General features: G+C 42.2%; 1 protein-coding gene across 1 annotated transcript in view; it reads left to right on the top strand.

Moving 5' to 3' along the window:
* The window catches only part of PPFIBP1 (PPFIA binding protein 1), a 212,621-nt gene that overhangs the window by 175,793 nt on the left and 15,684 nt on the right, over positions 1-21,144 (top strand). Inside the window, exons 22-26 of the mRNA XM_060258534.1 lie at positions 3,170-3,302; positions 4,973-5,101; positions 11,044-11,194; positions 13,375-13,486; positions 16,782-16,870. Coding sequence (XP_060114517.1) covers positions 3,170-3,302; positions 4,973-5,101; positions 11,044-11,194; positions 13,375-13,486; positions 16,782-16,870 — 614 coding nt within the window. The remainder of the gene's footprint in view (positions 1-3,169; positions 3,303-4,972; positions 5,102-11,043; positions 11,195-13,374; positions 13,487-16,781; positions 16,871-21,144) is intronic.

Genomic DNA, 21,144 nt, shown 5'->3' on the forward strand with positions numbered 1-21,144 from the left:
CCTGAACCAGCTTCCGATGGGATTGAACTCAGGTCGTGAGCAGAGGTCTCTGACTGCTGTACTGCAGCTTTACCACTCTGCACCACGGGGCCCTACGGAACGCAGTAAGCCAGGTAGGGCCTGCATCTCTATAGGGAGCTGATTCCACCAGGTCGGGGCCAGGACTGAAAAAGCCCTGGCCCTAGTTGAGGAGAGGTGGGTGTAGTGCAAAAAGCCTGCATAAAGCAATACAAATTGGTTCCCACCAACACCTTTTTTCTCATTAGACACATGGCAGCTGAGCTGTCTCTGAGAAGAGATAAAAGCGTCCTTGAGGTACGGGCTTACTCCCTTCTTGTCAAGCATGCATATTTCTGAGTACCCTTATGGTTCCTCAGACAAAGAACAGGATACCAAGCTCTCCTGCTCCCCCACCCCTCTTTTACAACCTAAGGGCAATAATAAATCCATCTGGCTCAAGGATGTTTAGATTAGCCTGGCTCGTAACAGCGCGATGTGCCTCTCCCCCAGATTCACACAGACACGTCTTATCCACTAGCAGAGAAAGTGTGAGAAAGGGAGATATTTCCATTCACTTACACTCCTTAGTAATAAAAGAGATACTTCGTAGTAACCTTTGAACTCGTGACTCAAATTGCATCTGTATGCTATCCTTTGAAGTAACTATGTGATTCTGTACATGTCATTACTTCCAAGGATTCTGTCCTTGGCAAAGCTATGGAGTTTCTACAATAAAGCAACTTTTGATTCAGTAACAAAAGACGGATTGTTGGGAAATATCGATGCTTGACACTTCTGCAGGGCAGAAATGAATACATGTGATTGTTACCATGGACAGAGCGCAGCTAAGGCAAACCAGGCATAGTGCATCCCTCCCCCTCTCATTCCCAAGACATCCGGCATACAGAAATAGAAAAACGGCAAGGCCCCTTTACATACTGCCCCCCTCAAGCCCGCTCTCCAGGTTTGTCCAGATATTTAGCATGAAATTTTTTAATCAGGTGAGGTGCGTGGATGACTTGGCTGCCAACCCCACTCATTATGCGAGAGGGGAAAATGAAGCCATTTGATAAAACAGTGCAGAGTTCCCCTCTGTACTAATGGCAAGGCCCCTTGACTTCCCCTGGCAGAATCCAACTTGCTCTGGCCCTAATATTTGCTGTTCTAATACCCATACCTTGAGTTCGTTTGCCAGATACCTTGCATACAGCTTTCCAATAGTGGATAGGAAACTAGTAGGTCTGTAATTGCTAGGAAGCTGACAATCTTCTCCATAATCTCGGTAGATCAGTGAGGATTCCACACACAGGGTATGAGGTATAGCTGCTGGGTGTACAGCAGGGAGCCCCTCCCTGTTGGTCTGCGCCGGTCGAAGATGTGCCAGGGTGGCTGCATCAGGACGGCTCCTGTTCCTTTGCCCAATGGTTTGGGCGTATCTGGGATGTCTGGAGTTTTTCCATTATCCGGGGTCTTCTCTCCCATAGCACAGGAATTTCCCTTTTATTCGGTTAGTCTCCGATGGAGAGTTTCAACATTATGTCAAGTTCCTAAGTTCCTTCAAATAAAGAGGCTCTCCATAGTTTCAGATAAGCTTTTAATAGGAGGTCATACTAGGTGCTCACAACACTGGATCAGTGTTGAAACTAACTTGGCAAAGGTTATATAGTCCACTTCAAGCAGTTCAATGCACACCTCATTTTGGGCGCGCAAGCAGTTCAAACAATCCAAACTACATTTGGATCATGTTTCCCACTCACCATTACTACAAAGCCCAAGCAATAGATAAGAAAATTCTCAGGTCAGAGACCTGATCTTGGAAAAGACACAGCGGCTTAGCTTTCAATTCTACCCACACATTCTTTCAGGTCCACACACCAGGCACAAGCAGTAAATAACAACACCCCCCTCCTTCCCTGCTGTGGTCTGTATTTAATCTGCTTTTTTGCATGGCACTGGATGAGGAACTGAGGGAAGAGTGCTCACCCTTCCCATATCACATGATTTTGGGGCAGGAAACTCATGCTGTTCGGTGAAGGGAGGGGGAGAACTCTTAGGATTCTAGAAAATTTGTTAAAATGCTTGCTAGCTCCTCTTTGTGACAAGCTTGCAAAAGCACAGCCCCATGTGTGCCTACACAGAAGACCACTCAATGAACTAACAATGAATAGCACACCAGCTGATTTTTTCTCTGCTGTCGAATTGTAGCCATCTTATGGTAACCCTGTAGGGTTTGCAAGGTAATAGCTTCACACCATCCTCAACATCCACTGGAGTGACTTTGTGACCAACACTGAAGTCCTCAAGTGGGCGGAGGTTACAAGCATCGAGGCACTGCTGTTGAAGACGCAGCTGCACTGGGCAGGGCATATCTCCAGGATGGAAAACCACCGCCTTCCCAAGATTGCCCTGTATGGCGAACTTTCCACCAGCCATCGAAATAGAGGGGCACCAAAGAAGAGGTACAAGGACTCCTTGAAGAAATCCCTTGGCACCTGTCGCATCAACCATCACCAGTGGTCTGACCTAGCCTCAGATCACAAAGCATGGAGGCACACCATCCACCAGGCTGTCTCTTCCTTTGAGAACGCACGCATAGCTGGTCTTGAGGACAAAAGGAGATTGAGGAAGAATCGCACTGCTACAGCACCAACCCCAAATCAGATTTTTCCCTGCAGCCACTGTGGCCGGACCTGCCTGTCCCTCATTGGTCTTGTCAGCCACCAGTGAGCCTGCAGCAGATGAGGACTACTGCACCCTTCTTAAATCTTCGTTTGCGAAGTCAAGCCGAGAGAGACATCCAGAGGTGGTTTGCCATTTCCTGCCACTGCATAGCAACCTTGGTATTCCTTGGTGGTCTCCCATCCAAATAGTAACCAGGGCCAATCCTGCTTAGCTCCTTAGATGGGGCTTTCCAGGTCAGGGAAGAGTAAATGTGCAAATGAATAAATATACAGCTGCTGGTGGTGGCTTTTAGGATGGAGAGCTGATGATTTTTGTTTGTTCTAGGAATCTGTCTGTCTGTGATATTGTCTAGAAAGGCATGCCCAGTAAAATTGCTCGTATCCATCTTAGCTTGACTTCACCTGGCCTGCCCAGTGTATTTTGTGCAAACTAAAAACAGACCCACTAGTTAATTCCATTAATTTGGTTGTTTGTTTTTGTTTAATAGCTGAGACAGAAAAAGAATCCTCAGACCACCTGGATCTGGCTAGTTTGCCTCCCCAGCCAAAAGGTGGGCTTCTGATTCCACCATCTCCTGACTCCAGAAAGAAAACAAGAGGAATCAAAAAGCTGTTTGGAAGGTAACCAGATTGTACGGCAGAATGGGTAGAATTGCCATAAGGTATGCCAGATCAGACTCCCCCTTTAGGGCTAATGACAAGGTAGCACTGAGAGTCACCTCATCACAGTTAAGGTATCAGAAGGTGGCTCCAGGAATATGTGTTCTGTTTCTCAGAACATGCCCCCCCCCCCAATCTGCCACAAACACACCCTTTGCTGGGAGTAAGTGCTAAATGAGCAGTGGTATTAACCACAGTCAATGCTAACCAGATTCCCTCTTAATCAAAGTTTGCTTACTAATTTCAAACTCAGGTCAAAAGGGAACTCTGGGTAGATTCAAGATAAACCTTGGTGCTGATTTTAATATTCTGTTGAGTTTGGCAGGCCTGTCCTTTGCCTTCAGCTGCATTTAAGAGATTCCCCAAGCATCTACCTGCCCTGGCTTTCTGGTACTCAGTTCAAGCCAACTTGGATGCCAAGGACAACTAGTCACTAGTTGGATTACATTTTGTCCTTTATGGAAGTGTTAATTCTCCTGCTATTACTCAATATGCTTTGGGACTAGGACATTTATGCATCATTTACACAACATTTTTAGTAATAGAGTGCTTTCTGCTAATTCTAGCTCTCACAGCTGCCGATTAGCAGAACCTGCTAATTCTGCTGACTGGCATGTAAGTAAATTACCACAGAAGAATCTATTGATAAAATATATGTTTTCATTGCTTCCCAATAGCACAATTTTATCAGCAACATTAAAAAGAAAAGATTTGTAGGTGCTCCGGACCGGCGCTAGGGGTCCTGGCACTCCAGGTCCCACCCCTGCCCCCACCAGACCCGGGGGGGGTGGTGGCAAGAGCACACATGAGCCCCCCATGCCACTTTTACTTTCGGAAAGGCAAAAGTGGTGGTGCAGCGCATTTGCTCTTCAGAGCCTGCCTTCCTTTGCCAGCAAAGGCAGGCTTCAAAGAGCACATGTACACCCCTGCCGCTTTTGCCTTCAGGAAGGCAAAAGTGGCAGCATGGCAGCTAGGTAGTTCTACCTAGGTAGGTCTACCTAGGGCACCATCTGGCCTACTGGGGTGCCAGATGCCCCCTCCCCCTGAGAGTGTGCTCATGCTAAGCGCATGTGCTGCCCCGCCACCTTCGTGTTCCAGGTCTGCACAGACCTGGGAAGGCAAAAGCGGCAGGGCACACATGCACTCTTTAGACCCTGTCTTTCCTTGGAGAAAGCAGGCTCCAAAGAGCACAGCTGCCATGCTGCCACTTCCGCCTTCCCGAAGGCAAAAGCGGCGAGGGTGCACATGTGCTCTTTGAAGCCTGCCTTTGCTGGCAAAGGAAGGCAGGCTCTGGAGAGCGAATGCGTTGCACCACCACTTTTGCCTTTCCGAAAGTAAAAGTGGCGTGGGGGGCTCATGTGTGCTCTTGCCCCCCCCGGGTCTGGTGGGGGCAGGGGGGGAACCTGGAGTGCCAGAACCCCTGGCGCCGGTCCGGAGCACCTACAGATCTTTTCTTTTTAATGTTGCTAATAAAACTGTGCTATTGGGAAGCAATGGAAACATATATTTTATCAATAGATTCTTCTGTGGTAATTTACTTCGTGGGTATAAGCACAGATATTAAAGATTCTGCTAAATGCACTCTTCCTTTTTCATTTCTTCTTTCAACTCTTTTTCCGGCTTTTCCACAGGCTCATAAGAAGTCAGTCTACTACATTTAATGCAGAAGACATGCCAGAGACTGAGTTCAAAAGAGGAGGAATAAGAGCAACTGCTGGGCCAAGACTAGGCTGGTCGAGAGATCTCGGGCAATCCAATAGGTGAGACAGTCAGCACTGAGATGCAACGGAGAAGAATCTCCTTTGCTTTTCTTCTCCATGTTGAATAACGCAGTTGTAAAAATTGGGTTGTGCATAAAACAAAGTGGTGATTTGGGTAGTGACTATAAGGAAGTCTTGGTTTCAGGGTAACAAATTCTAGAAAATGCTTCTAGAGTGAGGTCCTTTTGTTTGCTTATGCGGAGTGTGCCTTTCTCTTATGCCCTGTTTAGAAGTATGGCTATTAATTCCGGCAAAACCTCACTAAAGTGCTTTGACAAACATTGGATAATGCACTTCTGATGCACTATAGCAATTGCTTCCAACTTGAGTTTCACACAGGAAAATCCAGTTGCAAATAATTGCTATTGTGCATTGAGAGTGTATTATCTAGTGATGTATGAAAGCAGCCATGACAGATTCAAAAAATCTTTGTCTGCATCAAGTTGTTGAGGAGCCAAAGCTAAAGTGGACTTGACTCTTGGATCCTGACCATTTTTACATTTTGAAGACTGTTCCAATATAAAAATGGGATGTTGCCATCTAACATCTAACTGGAGAGCCAGTTTGGTGTAGTGGGTAAGTGTGCGGACTCTTATCTGGGAGAACCGGGTTTGATTCCCCACTCCTCCACTTGCACCTGCTGGAATGGCCTTGGGTCAGCCAGAGCTCTGGCAGAGGTTGTCCTTGAAAGGGCAGCTGCTGGGAGAGCCCTCTCCAGCCCCACCCACCTCACAGGGTGTCTGTTGTGGGGGAGGAAGGTAAAGGAGATTGTGAGCCGCTCTGAGACTCTTCGGAGTGGAGGGCAGGATATAAATCCAATATCTTCTTCTTCTTCTTCTTCTTCTTCTTCTTCTTCTTCTAACTTGTCTTCATGTCTACCAGAGGTTTCCTCATGCTGATGTTGAGGGGGGGAGGAGTTTAGCGGGTATTAGCTTCACCTTACAAATACTAAAATTTCAACAGAAGCTATAGATTTCAAATTCCAGTTTTCCTAGCATGAGAACCAATAATGGAAAAATATAATGGGCTGGATTCAGTGAACTTTTGCATGCAGTATCACCCAATTCCCCCCATGCAACAGCCACCACCTTACATGGTTTTTGTACATGCCAATTTCATGAACACTGCCATAGCTTTTTTGGGGGGGGGGGTGGCCCAAGAGTGCCTCCCCCCTTGTTTGCCAGTAGAAAAGCAATGTAGAAAGGGTATTAATAAAAACTGTGGTTATTATAAATTCCAGACGTTATAGGCTTGATTCAGACATAAAGCCAAACTTAGTTGAGAGGGATCTTGGGAGCTTCTCAGACACTCACACTCCATCTTCCTTTTTTGTGGGGTTAAATACTTAGCTATTTTGGTAAAAGATGGTATGTGCTTTCTGTATAAACTTAAGTCCAAACTGAGAACAAAGCTGGTTTGAGATCCTAATTTGGCGGCCATTACAGAAAGGTCAAAGGTTTTCCATAAAATAAACTGAAATTGGACTTTAAAATATTCAAAACTAATACAAATCATCCCCAAAAGGTGAAACAGTTTGGACTATTTGCTTGAAAATAAATAATAAGCCCTAGGGGGAAAAGGAAAACTTTTTTTAAAAAGGCTTGGAAATATCGCAACCGCCATTTTGGAAAAATTAGGAACTTTAAAAATTAATATTTTCAAAGCCCAGTGGTTGTGGAGGAAGCTCAGAGGACGGCGATTTTGGGCTTGTTGGAAAGGGCATGCTCTAATCTATTGAATGCAACTATCAGATTGTGGTTTGGGGGGAGATCAACTTAAGAACCCATTATATGCAATGGGAGGACAGTGATGTCTGATCAGAAGTTGGGACCAAGGGTTACACGTCTAAGAGCAGCCTCGCTGGCAGAAGGAAAAATGGCTAAACAAGTTCAAGAACAACTGGATGCTATGGATGCAAGATGGTGAAGGTAATGAAGGATTTAATAACTGGAAGTGAGAAGAAACTAACTAAAGAAAAAACAAAAATGAAAATGAAAATTCTGACGGATGCGAAAGAAAGAGGTGGCTTCCAGTTACCTGATTTAATGTTATACCATGATGCAGTTTGTTTGGTATGGATTAAGGACTGGATAACTTTGCTTAACAGAAAATTATTGGCATTAGAAGGCCATGGAAATATTTTTGGTTGGCATGCGTATATGTATTATGGGAAGGAGAAGATGGATGGATTTTTCTCAAACCATTATATAAGAAGGAACTTGTTGAATACTTGGAAAAAATGTAGTAAATATGGCGATGAGAGAAAACCACTTTGGATTGTGCCAACAGAAGTTATAAAGTTGTCTTCAAGTCCACAGGAAGGAAAATGTGCATCATATAAACAACTGCTAAAGATTCATGGAGGCAAAGTAGAAATGAAATTGGCTGAAGAGTTGCAGGATAAGTTTAGCTGGTTTCAATTGCAACAAATTAAAAGCTTGGTAGAGAAGGATATCAGGAGTACAGGTATAAGATATGAACAAACAGAAATGGAAAAAATGCTGTTGGGTGAAAATGAACAACTGATTTCAAGGACTTATAAGTTGTTACTGAAATGGTCTACAGAAGAGGAGGTGGTGAAACCTCAAATGATTAAATGGGCAATAAACTTTAATAAGGAAATACAAATGGAGGCGTGAGAACACCTATGGAAGAACTCTATGAAAATATCGACGTGTTATAATATAAAAGAGAACTGCTTTAAAATGCTGTATAAGTGGTATATGACACCTAAAAAATTAGCAAAAATGAACAATCAAGCTTCAGATAGGTGTTGGAAATGTAAAAAAAATGAAGGTTCCTTCTACCATAGTGGCGGACTTGCGAAAAGGCGAAACAATTTAGGCTTATGATTCAACAAGAGGTTTTGAAAATCTTGGGATATAATATTAAGAGAACACCGGATGTTTTTCTGGTGGGATTACAAATGGAAAGCTTTCCGAAGCGAGATAGGACATAGTTGTGGTATTTGCTTTCAGCTGTGAGAACATTGTATGCGCAAATGTGGAAGCAAGACAAAATACCTGAAAAATGGAACTGGGTCTTAAAAGTACTAAACTGGAGTGAAATGGACAAACTTACTAGAATCTTAAAAGATTTGGAGAAATTTGGAGAAATTCAAAGAAGATTGGGAGAAGTTTCAAAACTATGTGGAGATACAATGGAAAGTGAAGAGACATTTAGTGGGTTTTGATAATATTAACTGAACTTTTAAAGAGAAAAGAAGAACTGTGATTATTGATATTTGATTTAATATGTAAGTTAGATGAATAAGAATTAAGTAGAGGATAAAGCTTAGTAACCATATTTGAGTTAAGATAATGGTAATTTTTAGTGAAGATTCTATAATTGTGAATTTTACCTTTAGAATGTTTTTAATGTGTTTTAAATACCGTCGGAGGTCATCAATTAGAGGTAAGGCGGGGGGGGAGGAAAATTTGTAACGTATTGGCTGATTATCTTTGGGTTTTAATAAGAAGTATATTTTTCAATATATTGCAACAATTATAAAATTTGGTTTACACACAAGAAATTTATCCAGTTAATATTAAAGACAACACTAAGTGACAAATAAGTTAGTGAATTTCACTTGGACTACAAAAACCATGCGATATCTGGGAATCCAAATTCCACTAAATTTAAATCAATTATTTTACCATAATTTTTTTTAAACTACCCCCAGAGGTTACTAAACAATTAAGAGACTGGAATAGACTTACCTTAACTTGGCCTGATAGATTTCGCTTAGTGAAGAATTTCATACTCCCTAGATACCTTTTTTTATTTCATTCAATCCCAATAAAGTTAGCTTCAAAAGTTCTAAGAAAATGGCAACAAGAGGTTAATAAATTTTTATGGGCATATAAAAAGCCTAGAATAAGACACAATACAATAAGACGTTTACCAACAAGAGGAGAAATAGATTATCCTGATGAAAATCCTGTGAATTTGGGGTAGGTATTTGTGGGTTTCCTGCATTGTGCAGGGGGTTGGACTAGATGACCCTTGAGGTCCCTTCCAACTCTATGATTTAGCCCTATATTATGAAGCTGCTAACTTAACACCAATAGTTAGAGCTATTAAAAGAAATACAGAATTAGACTGGGAATATATAGAATACAGAGCCTTACAGCCTAATAAAATCTCAGATTTCTTATGGAATCAACATTTAATAAACAAAAAAGCACTTAAAACATTTTTGTAATCACGTTTTTGGAAATATGGTATAGAAGGAAAATGAAATTAGCTCCAAACATCTCTATACTAGCATCATTCATTAATCAAAAATGGTTCCCTTCCGGACAGGCAACACAGAAATTTTTTCCATCACAGATCGAGATTTGGAATAAGACAAAGTCGACAAAAAAGCATTATCCAATCCCAAGGTTTGAAGTTTAGAATCTACAAATTCAACCAAGGGTTAACAAATGAGTCTCTTTGTAGTACAGATAAGAGACTGTCTGCAGGGAGGGCCAGAAGAGATTTTAACCGGTATCCAAAGATTGCAGCCTATGCTTCAACTTCCAAGGATTGAGTCCCCAACTCGGCTCTAATGGCAATCCCTGCAACACAGTAGGGGGTAGCCAACTGTTTTCTAAGCAAATAGTGCAAAACAGTATTTAAATGCTCATTTGCTGAGTCAGCTCATAAGGAAGCTCTGTACAGAAACTGAGTAGCCACTTTGGCATCAAAAAGTTTGATTGCAGAGGGGACATATTGCCCACCTCTGGAAAAAAAAGAAATACAGGATTCCCTTGATCATTTTCAGAGCTTTCTCTTTCATAAGGTCCATGTGATTCTTCCAATTAAGAGTAGATTGAAATTTTAGACCTAAATAATTATAACTGGTTACTTGTTGGCTCTTCCTCTCATTTAAGAACCACACATGTGGAATGAATTGAGGGGGGGGGGTTGGTAAAAATAACTATCTTAGATTTATCATAGTTGATGGTTAAACCCTCGCTACTACAGTAGTTTCCAAATACTGACAGTAAATGACGCATACCCACTAGAGAGCAGACAATCAGCAGGGTGTTGTCAGCATACGTAAGTGTGGCAATTGGAAGATTTGCTAGCACGGGTGCATGAGAATTATGACGCCTAAGATCGTCTGGAAGGTCATTTATAAAAAGAGTAAATAAGAAGGGTGCCAAAACACAGCCCTGCCTGACTCCCCTATGCAATTTGAAGGAATCTGAAAGCAGTCCTTGCTTATTGGTTCGTACTTGTGCTTCAGATTCATCATATAAAGATCGAATTAGCCAAAGTAAGTGGGCATCTATACCGTAGTTGATAAGTTTCTGTCACAATCTGCTTCTAGGGACTGAATCAAACGCCATCTTTAGGTCCATAAAGGCAACGTATATTGAGTCATTGGGAAAAGATGTATACTTCTCTATAAGATGCAGTAAGACAAAACAATAGTCTAAGGTAAAATATCCCGGCCGAAAGCCCACTTGCTCAGGGGCCAGTATAGACTTTTCTCACATCCAATTAGTCAACCTATTTAACAAATAGGAGGCGTACAGCTTACCCACCACTGAGAGGAGACTGGGCGATAATTCCCTGGATATGATCTGTCTCCTTTTTTGTAGATTGGGATTATAAATGCCTGCTTCCAGCTAGGTCGAATTTTGCCAGACTCATTTATCTTAGTAAAAACTTTCGCTAATATAGGGGCCCAGCAATTGGTCCTACTACAAATAAGATCTGAAGGTAGAAAATCAGGACCGGGAGCCTTCCCTAGTTTCATTTTGTCAATAAGGCTTTTGATTTCCTGTGTAGTAACTTCAGGCCATAAGGGTAGTTCTTGAATACTAGTCTGAGATGGGGCTATTGTTGGGTATGTAGACAGTGGTAATGTATGAATTGGGTTCCTGTTCATTTGATATATTTGTCTTGTTTCCATTTAAAGTGTCATTTTTCCCCTCTTTTAATTTTAGTGATTTGGACATGCCATTTGCAAAATGGACAAAGGAGCAAGTTTGCAGCTGGCTTCAGGACCAGGGCCTGGGCCCTTACATAAATAATGGCAGGCAGTGGATACTCTCTGGTCAGACTCTCTTGCAAGCTTCTCAGACAGATTTAGAGAAGGTAAGGATCTTGAGACATGTTGATTGCCTATATTCACCCTTATACTTTACCAGAGATTTGCTGGATGGATGCTAAACACCATCTATAAATAAATCACAAATTCTGCTAATTAATATGCTAAATATTTGGGATAAAAAGAAACATTTATCCCCCCCTCCAAAATCTCACCTGTTTCATGGATCATTAATCAATCATAGTTCCCTACAGGAAATAAAAATCTTATTTTCAGTTATTGGAACATAGCACAAGTAACTAAAATAAGAGAATTTGATGATATCATTCATACTTTGGAAGAATCTGTTTTAGAAAGAAAAGTAGGACATGAGATCCCTTGGCTTTTATACTTTCAACTTTGCCATTTATATTATTCGCTATCAGTTAAAGAATCCTTGGAAAAACCATTATCTGATTATTAATTTTTATTAAAACAGATAAAAGTACTACTGGACTAACATCATCAAAATTATACCATATTTTACTATCTTTAGATTTTAAAAGTTTAAATCAATATCAAAAATTGTGGGCTTTGGATTGTAGTAATAGAATAGAGGGAAAAGATTGGGAGGTAATATGGACTTCAGATAACTTTACCTCAAAGATTTTTCACATTCATTATCAAACTGTTTAAATTATATTCAATATGGTATTGAATATGGTCCCCAATATGGTCCCCAAAACAGACACCCCGTGAGGTAGATGGGGCTGAGAAACTCTCCCAGAACTGCTTTTAAGCAGAACAACTTCAATAGAACTTGTGGCTGACCCAAGGTCACATAAGGAGGTGCTTGTGCAGGAGAGCGGAATCAAACCTCGTTCTCCCAAATAAAAGTCTGCACACTTAACCACTACACTAAACAAGCTTTCTATTTGATAGATGTCCATTCCAGGAGTGAGGCATCTGTGGGAAAAACTGTGCTGTAATCAGTATTCCACTGACTCAGCTCACATCCTCCTCATTGTTAAGTGATCTTGCTACACTCCCATTTGGGACTCCGCAGAAACCATGACAATGAAAACAGGGTTGCACTTACCTGTCAGTGTTGTTCATCAAGTAGTCTCAAAAGCAGTTCTCTGAATGTAAGCCACCCTGAGTGAATGGTGGGGTATAAACAGGACCGGCTTGCCCACTAGGCAAACTAAGCAGTTGCCTAGGGCACCGGGAGGAGGGGTGCGCCGAATTGGGCTCCCCGCCCCCCAGTGCCCACGACAACTGCCTAGTTTGCTTGCCTGCCCGCCTGCCTCCCCCCTGCCGCTGCCACCCCTCCCTTCCCTTACACTTCACCTGCCCCCCACCCTCCCACAGCATGATCAGAGGAGCACACCGAGGCTGGGCCCTACCAGTTTCAATGCGCCCAGTGCGGCATCTAATCCTTTGGTGTGCGCGCAGGAGAAGGCTTCGTTCCCTCTCACTTTCAGTTCCAGGAAAGGGGGGGGGAGCCTTCTCCCACGCATGCTTCAAAGGATTTGATGGAGTGCTGGCTGCATCAAAGCTGGTAGGGCCCAGCCTTGGCACAGCACGCTCTGATGAGGGGGGCGATGGAGCTCTGCATTGCAGCACAGCAGAGGAAGGGAGGGCGGTGGTGGGGGGATGGTGGGCAGGAAGCCTGCCTGGGGTACAACATGCCCTAGAGCGGGCACTGGGTATTAATCCAACCTACTTCTCTTTCTCCTCCTCCTCCTCTTCTTTTTTGGTGGCAAATGGAGAACTGAGAGGAAAGTGCTCATCCCTCCCCACGTCATGTGACTTTATTTGGGAAATCACACTGAGTGGTGAGGGGAGGAAGCACTCTTGGAAGTCTAGAAAGTTATTTAAAGAAGCTTGCTGACTTCTCCCTGTGGCTGGCCTGCAAAAGCTTAGTCCCTTGTGTGCCTGCACAGAAAACTGCTTGATGAGCAGCACTTACAGGTAAGTGCAGCCCTGTTTACTTCTGAGCCAGCTCAAGCAAAGAAGCAGTGTTACCTGACCAGCTTCTTGGGGAGGGTTTCCTAGTATTTTGGAGCCGCCACTCCTGCCCGGAGTGTTGCATCCTTAATCCACTTGGAATTATCCCGAATGCCTCCGTCACCCGTCGTGAAGTGTGCTCCTGTTCAGCTTACTGGACCTTGTGGAGGAGACTTTCCCGCTCTTTGTAAAAATTCGTATTTGTCTTAAAATATTATGTTTTACGTTCCAAACATAGGAACTTGGAATCAAGCATCCACTACATCGGAAAAAGCTGCAGCTTTCGCTTCAGGCATTAGGATCAGAAGAGGAGAATAATCACGGGAAGCTGGATTACAACTGGGTTACAAGTAACGCTCCCCCTCCCCCTTTTATTTGCTTTTTCTTGCTTTCGCTTACTCTGTTATGTTCTTCAGTGAGTATCCCAACGAGGAAACGTGGTGAACTACGGAGTGTGTATAGACTGTGGGTTGGATGTTCTAAAATAAAATGGAAATCCTGCATCCAAATATTAATTCCGTGCTAGAAAAAAAGCTGAATGCTGCTGTCTATATACATTAGGCAAAACTCAAGCATACTTGCTTAATTTATAGTACTTCCAAATTTTTGGATAATATACTGACTCAATTCCTATGTCAAATTTTGGGAGTCCCTAAATGCATCGCAGGAGCTGTACATAGGTGGGAACTAGTACAATGGTCCCTTTAATTTTGAGCTTGGTTGGCTGCTTTTAAATGAAGGTTGAAGGTTTCCTTTTCTACTCCATCATCTGGGAGTCTGATACATCTACTGGAGGAGGAGAAGTATAGAAATACTTGGTCAAGGCAGATAGATAATAAGCTGGAGCTCCTTGGCCTCCCTCTTTCAACACATTGGGCGTTTTCGCACTCACCTTCAGCCGGCGCGACCCCCCTCTTCACCGCGCAGGATCTGCGCGGATTTTGCACTAAATGCCGCGGAGCAGCCTTTTGCGCCGGAAACTCCCGGTGCAAAAGCCGCTCAAACGTAAACCGCCAAAAAGCAGTTTCCGTTTGCACGGCTTTTGCGACGGGAGTTTCCGGCTCTTCCGGCTGCTCCGCGGCATTTAGTGCGAAATCCGCACAGATCCTGCGTGGTGAAGAGGGGGGTCGCGCCGGCTGAACGTGAGTGCGAAAACGCCCTTAGTATAACTCAACAAGAGGCAGGGAGGCAGATTAGATTGACGGTGTCCAATTGGGACAGGGCCAGTACAGCTTAGGGTTGCCAAGTCCAATTCAAGAAATATCTGTGGACTTTGGGGGTGGAGCCAGGAGACATTAGCGGTGGAGCCAAGATCAAGGCTGTGACAAGCATTATTGAACTCCAAAGGGAGTTCTGGCCATCATATTAAAGGGACGATACACCTTTTCAATTCCTTCCTTCCATAGGAAATAATGAAGGATAGGGGCACCTTCTTTTGGGGCTCATAGAATTGGACCCCCTGGTCCAATCGTTTTGAAACTTGGGGGGTATTTGGGGGAGAGGCACTAGATGCTGTACTGAAAATCTGGTGCCTCTACCTCAAAAAACAACCCCCCCCCCAGAGCCCCAGATACCCGCAGATCAATTCTCCATTATTTTCTTTAGGAATAAATCTCCATAGGGAATAAAAGAGTTTCCAGCAGACATTTCCCTCCCCTCCCCCCGCTTTCTGATGACCCTGAAGCGGGGGGAGGGCCTCCAAACCCGGGGATCCCCTGTCCCCACCTGGGGATTGGCATCCCTAGTACAGCTACACGTGCTAGGTATGCATGCTCCCCTCTAGTGCTTGGAATCCCTCCATCATTTACTTTTCCTGCATATTTAAGTTATCTTGCCATCCCTTCTCATAGGTTTGCTTTTACTCTTGCAAGACTAAACGCCCTGCCATCTGCGGAATTAATGGGACATTTTGCACAAATTCCCTATTCAGACGGACTTTGTGCCTATACATCTGAGGAGATAGAGACTCTGGGCGTTTTCCCACAGAGCTTACCTCGGAGCCACGTCCCTCTTCACCGCACAGCGTCTGCGCGGATTTCCCACCAACTGCTCCGCATAACCAGGAAGAGCCACGGCTTTTGCGTCGCTAACATAAACTAGTTTTTAGCGGTTTACATCTGCGACGCAAAAGGTCCGGCACTTCCAGGTTATGCGGAGCAGTTGGTGGGAAATCCGTGCAGACGCTGCTCGGTGAAGAGGGACGTCGCTCCGAGGTAAGCTCTGTGGGAAAACGCCCTCTGACTCACCTTCTTTTGTTTTGCCCTCATTGGTTAGCTTTTAGGTCTTATGGATATATCTGATCTTATCCAAATACCACCTTCCATTGGAGCCATGGGTAACCTCCTACTTACTGTCAGATATCACCCCTTAAACTAATGTCTCAGTAGTGAAATACTTGGCATGATAGCATTAAAACATAAATAATTGCTATAAAGGAATAATTTAATTTTCTAGATTCACAACTGTTAAATTTTGATCCAAATTCCTTTTAAAATTCCACTTGGAACTCAACTGGAAATGTTTCATAGTTTTAAACTTCTGAAAATTTTATGTATAACTGGTTGATTGTTGTGTATATGTAATTTGCTTAAATATGCTTGAGATTCCTGGTCATATGAATGAAATAAAGATAGATTATAGTACTTCCTAAAATTTGCTTTTAGAGCATCCTACTTATTTCTGTATTGGAGAAATGACAGAGCTAAATATTTTAGTCTGGACATTAGCTAAGGTGCTCTTTTGGCCAATTCAGTATAAAAATCTGTGCCTGCTAGATCATTTCAACAGATACCAAAGTGGCTAAAGCAACTCATTAATGCCACCAATCACCTCAGAGAATTTGTGGTGAAAATTTGTTGTATACTGACAAATTAGTCCTAGTCTTCATTTCCATTGCCATGTTTGTGTGAGCACAGATGACTTTTAAACTGTAATCCTCACACAATTCTTATAAAAATTAACATCTGGTGATAATAATAATAATAATAATATTAATAATAATATTTTATTTTTATATCCCGCCCTCCCCGCCGAGGCGGGCTCAGGGCGGCTGACAGGCATGGGAATCCCATGAATCATAAAACAACATAAACAATTTTAAATATCAGTTACAGTAAAATTATTTAAAAGTTAAATATATAATAAAATAGGTGCTAAATGCTGTAGTCGTGATATCCACAAGATGACTAGTTGTCCATTCATCAAATTAGTCGGGTTCCATCTCAAAGGCCAGCTGAAAGAGACATGTTTTGCAAGCCCTGCGGAATTGGTTCAAGTCCCGCAGGGCTCGCACCATCTCCGGATAAAGTCATTGGATTGGATTTGCATATTTTATTTTTCAGTTTTTACTAATAGCCATACTTGCAGTTTTATTTTCACAAGGGGAGACAAGAAAGTGAGGCTCCAAGGCCACTGGCTGCTTATTCAGCCTCCACTCTTGCTTCTGAGATATCAACAGCCATTGTTTACATCATTTCAAGCATACCTTTGTTTTTTAAAAGGGTGTCCTTAGCAGAAACCTATTCTGTACAAAATACCACATGATGTGCCTATTCTATGCTTTTGCCAAATTGTCCATGGAGCTGCTGTTACAGAATATAGGATCGTTTTTGCAGAGTAGTCACTGACACTCTCTCTCTCTCTAAGGATGGCTGGATGATATCGGACTACCCCAATACAAGACACAGTTTGATGAAGGAAAGGTGGATGGTCGAATGCTTCATTACATGACTACAGTAAGCAAATGCCTCTTTTGAAACTCAAGATTATCATGGTCTTTTCCTTCCTCCTCTTGTCTTTCTGCCCTGAGACCTTTCCTCTTCCAACTCCACTACTTTAGTAGGTCAAAGTTGTTTTTCATGGTCTTTGTGCTGTCCTGTACATGGGATCTGCACCTGTACGGAGAATATTCTGGGCCTTGAGTTCTGCCCTGAGCAAATGCACCATTTGACCAGAGAGTTTTATGATGCAGAGTTCTCTTCCAGATATCAGCCACCCTCTTGTAGTTCATTTGTCTCCTGTGTGCATAGAAACTACAAAGTGAAGGAAAACGTGTTGCTTTTCCTGTCAGAGGTGATCTTCAAGTGGTCATCTCTGCAGTTCCACAACCCACTCTCTGGGTTTACTGCAGAGGTCCTCTGGGGTCTCAGGTAGCTCACAGCAGTGCTTAGGAGAGTATTGAGCAGAATGTTGTTCACTCCATGGCTGAGGGCATGCACACACAGTCAGGGCCCCTTTGAAGATAAAAGAGTGAGCTAAAGTTATAGAATGTTCCAAGTGCAGTTCCCGTTTATCTGAGCTTCTGTTTTGTGCCAGAGCATCTATGAGGTGCCACTTGCACATGTGTTCTCCTTTCAAAACCTGCCTTTTCGATGAAGCACTTGTCTAATCTTCCGTGACATCTAAATCTTGGCTTTTATTTATCCTTTGTTCATCTTCTTTGCTTCTGTGCAGTCCCACACGGGACCATGCATGCAATAGGCCAGCCCCAGAGAAGGTTTCTCAAGGATTCTAGGTTTTGGAGTACCCTCCCTCCCATCTGACTTGAACTGGAGTCTTCCCAGCCAAACCAACATGTGATGGAGATGGGGGGAGTGCTCCCTCCTTCAGGTCCTTTATTGCTGCTGTGGAGAAAGGAACTCTGCCTTCTAGCTTGTCAAAATTATACTTCAGTTGTTTAGTGGGATAGTTCCTTTTTCTTCACTATGGCTCTTTAAAAAAAAAAAAAGAGAGACACAACAAACAGGGAACACAGTCTGTACAGCCCAAAGCCAATAAGAAAGCCAGTCTAGCGGAATAGCAGTGACAGAATAGCAATCGTCTTAAAACAATACAATGTTTATAATTAGAATAGTACATTTGATGTACATACTTGTAAGAATAATACAGCAACATGTTTACCACCCAACAGGTAAAGAGAAGTAGTCTCAAAATACTAAATCCCAAGAACTCCAAACTAATAACACAGTCCAATGTCTATTTTAGGTGCTTGCTGACTTCTCTGGAGCCGGACGGTGGCTCAGTGGCAGAGCATCTGCTTGGGAAGCAGAAGGTCCCAAGTTCAATCCCTGGCATCTCCAAAAAAGGGTCCAGGGAAAGAGGTGTGAAAAACCTCAGCTTGAGACCCTGGAGAGCCGCTGCCAGTCTGAGAAGACAATACTGACTTTGATGGACCAAAGGTCTGATTCGGTATAAGGCAGCTTCATATGTTCTCCCAAAAATTGGGATGTAGGAATCTAAGAGCTGAAGGTTCCTGCACTCCAATTTTGGGGAGTAGAGTCTCCAGGTCCAGAGTACCTAAAAGTCAGCAAGTACCTAAAATGGAGAGACATTGGATTGTATTATTAGTTTGGAGCAGGACTTTTTTTGACCAGGAATGCACAGGAACGCAGTTCCAGCTGCCTTGGCATCAGAGGGTGTGGCCTAATATGCAGATGAGTTCCTGCTGGGCTTTTTCTACAAAAAAAGTTCTTATTTAGAGTGCTTGGAATTTTGTTTTTTGAACATGTTGCTGTATTATGTATTATTCTTATGAGTATACATAATGTGCACTTCTGTTCTACTTTGTAAACACTGTATTGTTTTTAAAAGGACTACTATTTAATCATGATCTGATTTTCTTTTTTAAAAAATGCAGTGAATGTGGCACAAAGATTATAGTTTTATTATCACAAGCATTGTCTGACTTCCTTTGGTGAATCCCACAATGTAGTGGCCTCTAGTATCTGCCATGAGTTTACTCCAAAGTTGCACATGCTGGAACATGTCCAGAGGAAGGCAACAAAGATAGTGAGGATCTGAAGATCATATCCTATGAGGAAAGGTTGAAGGAGTTGCATAAATTTAGCCTGGAGAGAGGTGATACGGTCACCATCTTCAAGTCCTTGAAGGGGTGTCATATAAAGGATGGTGCAAAGTTGTTTTCTGTTGCTCCAGAAGGTCAGACCAGAGCCAACAGGTTGAAATTAAATCATAGGAGTTTTTGACTAATCTAGATTACAATAAAATAGATTATTTGGTGGTGTAGAGGTCCAGTATGGAATATAGTATAAGATCTCTGAATGTCTGAGAGGTCTTAACAACAATGTGAAGAGGCAACGTATATAATCGCTAATATTGAAATTCAAGCTGTACATTCTACTATTTCAGGAGACTTACCTAAGAACAGATAATCAGTCTGTTCTTAAAACACCATGGTTCCCCTTTCAGTTTCAGGCCCCTGCTTCTTCTAAGAGTCGTGGTGTTGCCATTTTAATTTCTAAATTCCTTCATTTTGTATGCCAGCAAGCTATGCAAGATCCAAAGGGGAGATTTCTATTTGTTAAAGGCACATTAGACCTGAAACCAATAACGATAGCCTGCCTATATGCGCCCAATACAGAAGAACTCCCTTTTGTAGAGGATACGCTAAACAAATATTTTTAGGAAGGCTCATTGATCATTGGGGTGATCCTGAATTTTATTATGGATAAAAAACTAGATAGATCTAATACAAAGAAGTTTGTGGGTAGAGTATCCTCTAAAACCAGATTGTGTGACATCATAGACAAATTCTCTTTAGTAGACTTATGGAGACTTTTCCATCCAAATGAAAGGGATTATACATATTCATCCCACAGGTCTAAATATCTAAATATTTAGTTGGTCTCATCGAGAACTCTTCTATTGGTCTAATCCTCTGGTCAGACCATGTTCCAGTAGACTGTAGGATAAGATCTCTTTGGGGGGAAATAAGACACAGTTCCTGGTCCATAGATAATTTCCTGGTCCATAGATAAGTTCCTGGTCCATAGATAATTTCTAGAGAAATTAAACTACAGAGCACTCGCACACGGGCCTTTTCGGCTGCGGCCCCATATCTTTGGAACCAACTCCCAGAGGAGGTGAGGGCCCTGCGGAACCTTGATCAGTTCCGCAGGGCCTGCAAGACCACCCTCTTCAAATTAGCCTTTATGAACAGCTGAATTATAATTCTACAACGAAGGAAAATCCGCCATCAGTATTAACTAGAATAGCGTCAATGATAATGTTATGGTTTGTTTTAATTAATGCTCTAACTGGTTTTTAAGGTTAAATTAATGCTCAATTTTAATGTTTTAATATAATTGTTTTATTAATGTACCATTGGTCATTGTGTTGTTTATTACTGTTCTATTTATTAATGTACCACTGGTCATTGTGTTGTTAGCCGCCCTGAGCCTGCTTCGGCGGGGGAGGGCGGGATATAAATAAAATTTTACTTTACTTACTTTACTTACTTACATTTTATTGAGGGAAGACATTAAAAATTTCTTTAAAGAGAACGATACAAGAGAAGTTGATCCTCCAGTTCTCTGGTATGCATTTAAAGCGTATTTATGGGGTTATTTAATGAGCATTACTGCCCATCTGAAAAAAAGAAAAAAGAACCACAGTTAAAAAAAAAACAACTATGGATACTATACTTCATTTACAATTTTTTTTAAAAAAAAAAATAGGTAACCAAAAAATACCAGAAACTGCTAGCAGAATGGAGACTTTTAGAAGCAGCGGAAAATGATACTATACAAAAAAAAGTCACTTATATTGAAACAACAATACTGGCAAACCCCCCACAGGTCCCTTAAGATCCTTTCCTGGCGAATAAAAGAAAAAAAAAACTAGTAAGAAGGGTACTAGCACTTAAAGATGTGTCTGGCATTCAAAAAACTAAGCCAGAAGATACAGTGAATGTCATGACAGGCTCCTATAAAAGGTTATATACCTCTTGCTCCCCCTCGGATAACTTAATCAGACAACTTTTAGATTCTGATTATAACATTAAATCATTTACTTTTGAACAAACTACATTGTTACGACTCTCCCATAATGGTAGAAGAAGTTCAGTGGTCTATTCTACAAATGAAACCTAATACAAGTCCAGGAACAGAGGGCCTCAGCCCTGAGTTCTTTACTTGTTTAAAGTTTTATTGATTTTTCATAAGAATAGGAAGGGCACAGGGTATCAAGAAAAAGAGTTCTTTAAAATATT

The sequence above is a fragment of the Heteronotia binoei genome, chromosome 17, assembly GCF_032191835.1.
Source record: "Heteronotia binoei isolate CCM8104 ecotype False Entrance Well chromosome 17, APGP_CSIRO_Hbin_v1, whole genome shotgun sequence".
In the NCBI taxonomy this organism is placed as follows: Eukaryota; Metazoa; Chordata; class Lepidosauria; order Squamata; family Gekkonidae; genus Heteronotia; species Heteronotia binoei.